The sequence below is a fragment of the Fragaria vesca genome, linkage group LG2, assembly GCF_000184155.1.
Source record: "Fragaria vesca subsp. vesca linkage group LG2, FraVesHawaii_1.0, whole genome shotgun sequence".
In the NCBI taxonomy this organism is placed as follows: domain Eukaryota; kingdom Viridiplantae; phylum Streptophyta; class Magnoliopsida; order Rosales; family Rosaceae; genus Fragaria; species Fragaria vesca.
This window is the reverse complement of record NC_020492.1, coordinates 11,430,770-11,442,038: the sequence shown is the minus strand read 5'-3', so window position 1 is coordinate 11,442,038 and position 11,269 is coordinate 11,430,770. Positions and strand designations below refer to the sequence as shown.

The following is an 11,269-nucleotide window of genomic DNA, read 5'->3' as shown; positions in this document are numbered from 1 at the left end:
TATATATATATATATATGATCAAGTCCATAAACATAGTCCATCATCTTTTGTCAGTGTTTTCAGATATGGTAATGACCTTTTACCAGCTAGAATTTCAGTGGTTAGGTTTGATACCAAAAATGTATGTCATTTAATAGATGCCTAGCTTGTTACGTAATATTATTTACTTTCTCTGGTGTATATGTGTCTGAAACTAAAATTGAACAAGAATCAATATAACTTGCTTAAAGAGAGTGCAATGAGGACCAATTTAATGTTGTGTTCGTCTGAAGTCTGAACCAAACAAGCTAACAACTTCTGTGCAGTCTGAGGAAAAATGTATATATTGAGCACAGTTTATTAAAGCCAATATCTGAAATCAATCTCCGGTACTTGACTACAATTTTTCTGTAACGTACAATTGGAACCCTAATTTTTGGTCTGGACAAGAACATATGGTTCCTATCTAAAAAGTTCATCTTCTTTATTTTATTTTATTTATTTGATTTAGTTGTATTCATAGACTGAGTTCAAAAAAAAAAAAAATTTCAAGTAATGAAGCCAAGGAAGACCAGCCTACTGGCAATACATCAAGTTTACCATATATTGCAGAGCACTCCGAGCTAAACCATGCACCGCTAGGTCACCCCTTTTACTTCCCTGACACAAGCTCAAAACCATTCAGCAATACCCCCACCCCTTCATCTTAAATTTTATTTGATTTCTTTTTTGTTTGTGAAAATGTCATATATATATTGCCTCATTATGGGAGATTAACAGTATAAAGATAAATAATAAAATGAAAATCAAGACAACAGATCGAAGTGGAAGATCAATTGATATATATTTTTGTATTCCTGATTCCCTATTTCCTGTGGAGGACTACAAAGATGGTTACATTGTTAAACGACAGAAGTTGACTGTCATTCAATTCAAATTTGGATTTCTAACTCATGTTTCCAATGAATTTAGAGGATTCATGGTACTATCCTTTGTCTGCTTCCAGACTTGAGAAGTTTTCTGCTCAGCTTTCAAGCAGCTCTGGACTACAGAAGATTTCGACCAACACAAGCAGCTCCAGACTTCGTGAATGAAGAAGCTTTGATTTGCAGATGAACTGGGACATCATTAGTGTACTCTCATTCACTTAAGCGGGAAGTGAGATCTAGGAAGGTGTGTTCACTGCATGGGATTGTGATGCCACCCATTGGATGATCAAATCCAAATTCTTCTTCAGCTTGATTCAACAAGTCCAAAAAAAGAGGCTCATTCAGGTATGAGATGGGAATCACAAATCGCTTCTTCTGGCTCTTCCCAACATAGACTGCAAAGTAACCTTTTGGGATATCTAAGCTCTTTGTAGCAGATAGAGATCTAGTAAGACTTTTTTTGGCATTAGCAATACCTGGTAAACGGAACCCCATGGCTTATAAATTTTCTCAAGAAAGAAAACTGAATATATCAGTTGAAACAGGAAGAGTTTGAATATTTTGTTGGGAAGGAATAGCTGGACTTGAGTTGCTGATGTTGAACTTCATGAGTAATGTGTGGTATAAATAGATGATGAAGGTGTATGCTGGAAATAATAAGGTACATGGAAAGGAATGGTGAAGAGGGAAATGAGCATTGGGTCCAATTTGGTCTAGGGACATTACCTTGTGAAAAAGCACATGGCTTTGTATTCCTGATCTACATATATATATCCTTGTCTTCACACTATATTCCCTACCTCTGCTAGATTACAGACAACAGAGGAACCATAGTTCAACCTAACAAAATCAAGAATACCACAAGTTAATCTAATTCTTTCAACAAACCACAAACATGTCTAAAGCATGCGTTGCAGTGAGAGGGAATAGGTGACTCAAAGATTATAGCTATCCATATTCCTCTCTAGCCAGGGTGTCATAAACATAATATTCACCAACTAATATATGGACTAGAAATCTTCAGTTCTTGAGCGTCTGATATCATTTAGACAGAATCATGTGCTCCTTCAAAATTCAGATGCTTGTGTCTCTTCCCAATCATGACACAATTTCTGCCATACAGTGTTCTTTCTTCATTCCACATCGATATCACTATTTTGTTAACACCCTCTCATCTATAAATATCCACAACCATACATATTATCTATACAGAAATCAATTTCTCATCGATATCTCAATCTATTGACTATTTTCGTCCAAATGTTTTTGGAACGCTCGACCTCTCTGAAGTGATCACTAATGTGGCTATCCCATTGCCCGCCATTATACATGAAAAGCATATTCTCATGCGAGGAAGTTTGTTGGCTTGTAAAGCAGATTCAATACATGATGGTGTTCTAAAAGGGTTTTTATAATCGGTGTATGTAGGAGAGAAATGAAAAGTCGAGATACATGGTTTCAGTTTCTTTCTCGAGTCATCCTTCATTTCAAGAGTTGCTAACTAAGGCAGAGGAAGAACATGGATTCGACCATCCAGTGGGTGGACTCACAATTCCTTGCGGAGATAGAAGAAACCTTCATTGATCTCACTTCTCGCTTGAAGGGGCAACGACTCATGGTTATGAATTAGATATAACTTGCTAGAGACAAATTTTGTACATACTGTATATAACAAGGAACAGATACTGAATTCAGGAATCTGCAGAGAGAAGTCAATGACAATACATTTTACAAACAGTACGTTAATATTTCTTTTTATTTAGATATTAATATGATTTTCAGTCCATTCCTTTCTAACTATCTTTTGCTGCTACCTCTTTGAGAATCGCCTTTGTTTTCTAACATGTCATTCAAAGATGTCATCATAACCAAGGACACCACATATATACATGTAATTGTTTCCTTTTCAACTTTGATAAACTTCTATATGAATTTTTCCTTCTTAACTCTTCAATTCGATCAGCAAAGCATGAGGTCCAGTGAACAGTTGGTACTTAATTGGTGATCATATCTAAGTACTTCTGTAATAAAAATAGAAAAAGTTAGTCCAGTTATGCTAAGAAGCTCACACTATCCTCCAAACTAGCTATACTATGTATGTTATAAATTCCTCTTTTGGCTTGGTAACAAATTAGGCTTGGAATCTTAATTACACATCAGGTGGCTTGCCACCAAACTAAGCAATAGTACTTGACTCAACAAATCTTGGAGCATAGATTCGTTCAAGTATGATATTGGCCTTAATGACAAACCGGTTCCTTTGGCTCTCCCCAACATAGACGGCAAAATAGCTTTTTGGGATATCTAAGGTCTTAATTTGAGGCAGATAGAGATCTAGCAATACTTCTCTTCGTGTTACCAATTTCAGGTAACCGAAACCCTATGGTGTTATAATTTTTCAATTGATGAACTTAAGCCAGAAAAGGATATATTAATTGAAAAAAAATTCCAAAAGAAAAGAGATCTCTAATACTTCATAAAGAGAAGACATGATGAGTGTTGAAGTTAATGCTTTCCTGCTTCAACTAGGAAACTGCAAGGGGTACGGTTAAGCTGCAATACTTTCCAGCCTTGCATTACTGCTTTCTCCACTCAACTCTTTACTGGATATTTGCTGTATGTAAAGTACATTTCTAATCTAGCTAGTTAATTAAACTTGCTTTATAAGATATTTTCTAGGTCATTTTGGACCCTATATAAGGGCTATATATGCTGATGTAATCCAAAGAGGATAGCAGATCCGAAATTTCTAAGTGCAAGACCTTTCCTACTGTTTTTGCTTTATTTTTTCTGCATATTAATCAAATCATCCAAGTTTATTGGTTTCGATTATATTCTGTTGAATAACAGGATATAATCTCTAATTCTAACATTGAGTTGGTCATACTGAACTTGATAGATCAAAAAATATCCGGAAAACCATACCGTACATGAACTGATTGGTGAAGAGCCACCTTTGAGGGCCACTCTCTTCGGAGACAAGGATTCACATGCTTCTGTCTCTCCATTGCTCAAAGCTCATGTAGGAACACAAAGTCATCCCACCATGTATGTGGCTTTTTCTCATCTATATACTTTCCCAAATATTCTAAAGCTACTCAATCTTTCCATGAATCTTGAAAATCCACTTGATGGAGAATCCCTAAACAAGAAAATCATACTGATTCTCAGGGTGCTAACATGCCTTGTACTCAGCTGATTGAGGTCATCAGTTTCAATATATTGGTTACGTTGGTATATATCTCAGATATAATATCTGTAGCTGGATATTTGCAAAGAGTCTCAAATGCTTCTGTATTTTACCAACCCTTTCAACGTGTATACAAAAGATTATTTTGCCATAAGCATATCGATTCATGATTTTTACGAAATCTTATGTTTAATGTTTTGTGTAGGTGTTCCGAATGGCTTGATACAAATCAGCTTGTCTGGATAGTGTGTTCTATAGAAGAGATACATGGTTCCAGTTGCGAATCAGCCCTAAGTTCACGAGTTGCTTTTTAGAATCAAAAGATACTGCACAAATCTCAACCAATTAACAGTGATCGGTTTTCGTGTTTTCGATTAATTACATGTTGGAAACCCTAAACAATACACGAAATATCATCATAATGCTGAAACAGAAGATATAGAAAGGAGACGTACCTCGATCGACAGCTTGATTCAGCCGATCGAGTGGTGGCCGGCCGGGAGAGAGAGAGAGAGAGAGGTGGAAAGAAAAAATCAGAACGGGAAGATGAAGTGGTAGTGGTTGCGATTTAGTAATTAGGTTAAGGATGACACGGTTTTTTGTATTAAAATCATTGGAATGGGCTTCCTAAATCTTTTTTTATTAGAATGAGATTTGTTTTTGCTGTTTTTGACTAAATGGGCATTTTCCCTAGCTTGTATGACTGTTAATGAAACATAGAAAGAAGTGGTCTGAGTCAAGGGGCATTGCATACTTCATGAGTTATATACCTGAGCTCCAAGGAAATGATATATAATAATGAAACATATCATTTCAAAAGGGATGCATATGAGGAATCATAACGTGGGAAAGAATTCTCAATATTTCCCCTTAGAAATATAATCTGTTTACATGGCCAACATGGGGATGAAAGAAAAGACTACTTATAAGTTCAAACTTGGACGCCAATGGTTTTACAAATCGATCTAAGAGTTTTTTTGACATTCATCATATGTCTGCTTCGTGATCCACTTCTCTCAACCGATTGATAATACTCGATCTGCCCGGCCAGCTCGCAAGCAGCTTAACACATGCTTTATAGTCAAGCCAAGATATGATTCGATTTACTTGTTGATCGATCACATTCTATCCTTCAACTTCTCATTCTTCTGGACCCATGAAGTGTTTACAGAAGGATGTTTTCGATATGAATGAATCCATATTCACTTCATCAGCATCGACTCACACACTTAACCGAGAAGTGAGTTCAAGGAAGTTATGTTCACCGCAAGGGATCGTGATACCGCCCATAGGATGATCATATCCAAACTCTTCTTCAGCTTGACTAAGCAAATCTTGGAACATAGGCTCATTCAAGTACGAGAGTGGAATAACAAATCGCTTCTTCTGACTCTCCCCAACATAGACTACAAAGTAGCCTTTTGGGTTAGTTAAGCTCTTTGAACTCCTTGAAGCAGACAGAGACCTAGTAAGGCTTCTCTTGGCGTTAGCAATAGCAGGCAATCGGAAACCCATGGCTTATATACCCTAGTGGAAGAACAAGAAGGAAAATTTGAATTAAGAACTCCGGTAACTGGAGAAGTATGATTTTTGGGTTTAGAAAGAAAAGATCGACTTGAGTTACTGATGATGAACTTGATCTGTCATGTGTGGTATATATAGAGATGAAGATGGTGTGTGATGAAAGCCTGAAATCACAAGGTACATGGATATGAGTGGTGAGAGGGCATTGATCATTTGATCTAACTATGTCGGATACTTGGATAGTATTCGTTAGGAAGCACATGGTTTGTCATCCTGCTCGCTCTATTCCCTACTTGCATTACATAACAGATAACAAGGGAACAACCTGATGTGAAAGTTCAACGTAATAAAATTATATATGCCAGCAAACCAGTTGGTGTTATTCATCATAATTTCCTTGTCATTTTCAAGGAAATTTGAAGGCATCACTCTTTGTGACTATATGTACCACATACAACTGATACAAGCTAATCAAGCCAGTTTTATGAAATTGCAGAGGCATGTACATGTCTCCGGCATGTCTTGTAATGAATGAGATTCAGCAACTCATATTGACTAAACAAAAATAAAAGAAGAGATTTTTGCTATCCACAGATATAAATTTAAGGTGGGGTTCTTTGGTAGCCTAATGTTCTTCAACAAATACACGTACAGACTCGATAACCTCACTGTCCTTGACAGCCAGATATCGTCTAGACAGAATCATGTGATCCATCAAAATTCAGAAGGTTTGTTTTGTATTCCGATCCCCCCAAAATTTCTTCTACACTACTGTTTACACATTCTAGATTTTGATTTGTTTTCTAAAGACCCCTTTCATCTACAAATATGCTGCACAACCATTATCTGATGATATAGAAAGTTTAGTGCTAGTAGCTCATCACAAACCCTATAACGATATTTTCTTTCATGCCAGTCATTCTGTAATCCCAACCTGTTATGAAGTGATCATCAATTTAGAGTCATACACTTGTGGAATATGGGTATTTAATTTCCCACCATTCTGCATGCTTGGCATTTTCTTCGACAAGGAAGTTTGTTCGCAAAAAATTTATGCAGATTCACACATGCGTTTTGGTGTTCCAAAAGGCGTCTTAATAAGGTGTCTATGGGAGAGAGTAATGAAATGAAGAGACATATAGTTCCAGTTTCATTTTCAAGTCAACCTTCATTTCAAGAGTCGGTAAGTAAGGTAGGAGGAATTTGGGTGGCCTCATAATTCCTTGCCAAGAAGAATATCCTTCATTGAATGATTTGAATCACGTCTCAGTTGAAGGGCTGTGATTCGGGCTATACATAGATAAAACTTATTTGAAGAAAATTTCGTACGTACGCGTACATACATACAATTGAGTTATCGAGAGATATAAATTCCGTAGTCAGAAAGTTGGGAAGAGAAATTTTTTGACACTGCTGTTATTAGTACAGACAGCTTGATGGAATAAATTATTCCTGTTTAGACCAGGAAATGATTTTCAGTTCTGAATATTTTTTTTTTTGGACAAAAGTTCTGAATCCCTTTTACTGCAGCTTCTTCTGTAATATATACACATGTATTCTCTGAAAGTCTAAAGACACCAACAACGTTGATCTTAAATTCGTAATTGTTATTTGAAAAATACTCACCAGTATCTAACACACATGTATGAAGACTGGAATCTTTACCTTTGATTACCCCAAATGAAGCTTTGTCTTTTTACCTTTTCCTATTGATGTTTTCGTCCATCAAAAAAGTACTGCACCATTGGCATACTAGGTGACTAGGTGAGATATTTTGATCAAGCACGGCTCTAATGTAACGATCGATGTTGGACATCTCATTCTTTATTATCATAGTAAAAGCATAATTTATCACATGCATCTTGCTTGGAAGGGCAAAGAATGATTATATGTCTACAATGTATAAGTATGCTAAAAATAGCAGGTTAGGAACCAAGCATATATATCGCAGCTGTTCTCTAATTTAGTGAAAGCCAATCCCTAGACAAACTATATCTGAGATGCTCTGCTGACCATATATATTCTGAATCTGAAATTAGGAGGTTAAGAAACTAGCTAGCGCGCATATCGTAACGAAAAACTATATGACCATATATATTAACAACTCTTAAAATTTTTACCCTTGCTATCAGCAGAAATGCTGGGAAGAAAGGAATATATAGATCTACATAGCTTCTGTGGAACTGTGATTTATATTCCTTGAATGCATGAGAGATACAGATATCTAGAGATTTTAGCAAGAGATTAACTAGACCACTAAAACAGCAGGATGCCATTTTGTGTACCTTTGAGCAAGAATATGGAATTATGGATTATAAAGTAAGCCACACTTCATTACTTATATATTATAGCAGAACTCAAGAAAATAATCTACGTGATAGTGGAAGTTGTCATTCCAAAATGGAAGAGGAACTGAAATATATTGGAATCTCATACTTTTCAGCAATAAAGAAGTTTACATAGGCTTCAATATGACAGAGTTGGCTGCCTTTGAGTCTAAAATTGGAACATTAATTTATGGGGGCGGGGAGCCAGTGGTTTTAGAGAGTTCATGATTACAGCAGATTTTCTCGGCATGCCTGCAGAGTGCATTGCAGACTAGTCCATGCCATTGTGTGGGCTTCATGATTTGGCAACTTTTGCTCAACTCCCAAGTAGCTTTAGAATATCATCGATCGGCTTTACCTTCACACGAGAGTACTTGATCTGATAGACTGGTTTACCAGTCAGTCGCTTCTTCATCTTGTAGCTGACTCGTGAAGCTTGTGACATTAGAAATCCTATAATATGAAATTAGATTCATATTATTCACTCACACACTTAATCGAGAAGTGAGATCGATGAATGTGCATTCACTGCAGGGGATTGTGATACCACCCATAGGATGTTCGTATCCGAATTCTTCCTCAGCTAGGCTCAGCAAATCCTGGAACACTGGCTCATTCAAGTATGATACCGGAATCACAAAGCGCTTTTGACCCTTCCCAACATAGACCGCAAAGTAGCCTTTAGGGATATCTAAGCTCTTTGATGTTTTTGAGGCAGAAAGAGATCTACTGAGACTTCTTTTGGCGTTAATAATTCCAGGCAACCGAAAACCCATAACTTTTATGTGGAAGAACAAGAGGTATCCAATTGAAAGGACTTGATAAGCTAGCTAAGAAAGCTCTGATAGTTGGAGCTTGATGGATCATGTGCGTATATATAGATGGGGGATACAGATGCTGAAAATCATAATGTACACTTTCAAATGAGTGGTGAAGAGGCCGTGAGTTGGGCAGCATGGGACACTAGCTTCTGAAGAATCGATCACAAAGGTTTGTCTTCCCTCTAAACCTAACTGTCCTATGTGGAAACAGTGTTTCCCTACCCCAAATAGATATGACAGACAACAGAGGAACCACCTAGTTTGAAACTTCAAGAAGAGATGTTTACATCCTGATAATATGAGCTCGAAAATGTCAAGTGAGGGTTGTTATTGACTTGTATTAAGCATAAATTATATCTTCCAGAAAATACAGACTCGATACCTATAGATATTCAAGTCCTTGAGAACTAGAAATAATTGAAAGACAGAACCATGTGATCCTTCAAATTTTAGGCAAGTTTGTTTCTTGCTAATCCCCACGCAATTCATTACCATACAAGAACGAAACGTGAAAGCAAATCTACATGGTGTATTAGCTCAGCCATGCCATCAGACATAAACATTTGAAGTATCACATGGATAGGTCCTTGAAGATATCAAACGTACCACTTTGATATATGAAAACCAACAAAGGAGACCCCAAAACCCTACTAATTGTGTAAAGATGTGGTTCGAAAAGAAAGACCTCTTGCCGATGTACTTGTACAGGCCGGGATAGGCCTCATATGTATGTCTATACAATATCTTGAAGGAGAAGATCAACCACCCTTTAGATTAGTAGGGTTTTAATATATAGAGGTTGATCAACCTAAATATATGGAAAAACAAAGCCACATGGTAGGAAATGCATGTAGAAACATCAAGCAGCTCTTCATGAAATTTATGCAATCGGAAGACAAAGGCATGTGCTTCCTTGATTTCTCGAACGCAAGTGTCTCGGAGGCCACTTCTCTTCAGTCTTTACCACTCAATTCACGTACCTAATGGCTTTTCCAGATACCCTTTCATCTATATATACACACAAGATCAAGTTTGCCATCACCAACTCAAGCTAGCTAGCTCTCCTTCCCAAGTATCAAGTTAAGCTTAGTTTCTTTCCAAAAGTCTTTCTAGTTCATCTTTTTGTGCTATTTCCACCAGAAAATAAAAACCATGGGTTTCCGATTACCAGCTATTGCTAATGCCAAGAAAATTCTAACTAGATCTCTGTCTGGTTCAAAGACATTAGATATCCCTAAAGGCTACTTTGCGGTCTATGTTGGGGAGAGCCAGAAGAAGCGGTTTGTGATCCCCATATCATATTTGAACCATCCTTCATTCCAAGATTTGTTAAGCCAAGCTGAAGAAGAATATGGATATGATCATCCCATGGGCGGTATCACATTCCCCTGCAATGAGCACACGTTCCTTGATCTCACTTCCCGCCCAAGTGAGTGAAGTAGTTGAACTGAAGTGAATCTGGGATTCAAAAGTCAAAACTAAAGTCGATCAGCCTCATATCAGAAGTCAGAACTCACTGTCGACCCAATGAAGAAGAAGAAGATAAAGGCAATGAGGAATAGTATTTCTCAAGCTTCATGTCTGTGTGAGGTTGTGATCGAGCATAGAAGATCAAGATCTAAAATATCAGACAGCAAACACATGGCATATCCTGAATCCTCCGAAGTCATTGGACAAAAATCATAACTTGGATTTTAAATTCATGAAACAAGACAGTTAAATTCTGTCTTTGACGTATGTAAACTCCTTTATCTATGCTACAGAAAACATCTTGGAATAAATATTCGTTACTCAATTCCTTCAATCATATGAGCATATATTATTTTCTTTTCCTCCCTTGGGTCTGCTTTCAATGTCTGCATGACTGCGATCGTAGCATTCATATCTATAAAACTAAAAAGGTCAAAAAGAGCCTCAAGAGTACAAATATTTTTGTCATAACACTTAATACGTACACAGGTTTTTTTTTTTTTTTTAAAAAAAGTATGGATATATTGCATTGGCCTTGAAGCCGTTCGACCAACTATTGTTACGTCATACAGGAGCAAGCTCTGATACAAGCTTAAGAGCAAGCTCGTTATTTAGCTAAAACTAATGCTTGGAAGGGAAATACAAAAACTAAGTCCAAAAAGGCAGACAATATCTAAAACTAACAAAATTTATTCCTAAACGTAATCCTAACTCTCCGCATCTACCATGATAGATTTAGGGCCTAGTGACCCAATGGTGTACCCCTCCACCCATCATAGCAGTGAATAGCCTTGAATTAGAATCACGTTGGAAGTGAACCAGCAAAAAACCCAAAAGAACCCAACAGAAAAAGCCCAAGCAAAGGAAGGAGAGGTGGGCCGAAGCCAAGGCCCCGGCCTAGTCTCACCCACCCACATAGGCTCACCTGTACGTTAGATGCCAAATAGGGTTCTTCGAGGTTGCCTCCCCCCAGCCGTCGCTGGAATCCTTCCAAACTACCGCAAACGCCTCCTTGTCTCCTTCTGGTG

General features: G+C 37.3%; 3 protein-coding genes across 3 annotated transcripts; 1 reads left to right on the top strand and 2 right to left on the bottom strand.

Moving 5' to 3' along the window:
• Nucleotides 1-1,119: 1,119 nt before the first annotated feature.
• Nucleotides 1,120-5,614, bottom strand: LOC101293834. Its single transcript, XM_004290322.1, has 3 exons — nucleotides 5,329-5,614; nucleotides 3,846-3,863; nucleotides 1,120-1,406 (listed from the first exon to the last, which is right to left on the bottom strand). Exons 1-3 carry the CDS (start codon nucleotides 5,612-5,614, stop codon nucleotides 1,120-1,122), a joined length of 591 nt encoding a protein of 196 aa, XP_004290370.1.
• A 2,668-nt stretch (nucleotides 5,615-8,282) lies between these two features.
• On the bottom strand, nucleotides 8,283-9,071 carry LOC101295001 (indole-3-acetic acid-induced protein ARG7-like). Its single transcript, XM_004290326.1, has one exon. The coding sequence runs from the start codon at nucleotides 8,724-8,726 to the stop codon at nucleotides 8,436-8,438; it is 291 nt and encodes a 96-aa protein (XP_004290374.1). The 5' UTR covers nucleotides 8,727-9,071; the 3' UTR covers nucleotides 8,283-8,435.
• A 740-nt stretch (nucleotides 9,072-9,811) lies between these two features.
• LOC101295580 (indole-3-acetic acid-induced protein ARG7-like) lies at nucleotides 9,812-10,564 on the top strand. Its single transcript, XM_004290328.1, has one exon. It carries the CDS (start codon nucleotides 9,924-9,926, stop codon nucleotides 10,206-10,208), a length of 285 nt encoding a protein of 94 aa, XP_004290376.1. The 5' UTR covers nucleotides 9,812-9,923; the 3' UTR covers nucleotides 10,209-10,564.
• Nucleotides 10,565-11,269: the final 705 nt, after the last annotated feature.

What these genes read in the sequence shown, in the direction of transcription:
- LOC101295580 (XM_004290328.1), top strand. Translation starts at nt 9,924, where the DNA reads ATGGGTTTCCGATTACCAGCTATTGCTAATGCCAAGAAAATTCTAACT.
- LOC101293834 (XM_004290322.1), bottom strand. Translation starts at nt 5,614, where the DNA reads ATGGGTTTCCGATTGCCTGCTATTGCTAACGCCAAGAGAAGCCTTACT.
- LOC101295001 (XM_004290326.1), bottom strand. Translation starts at nt 8,726, where the DNA reads ATGGGTTTTCGGTTGCCTGGAATTATTAACGCCAAAAGAAGTCTCAGT.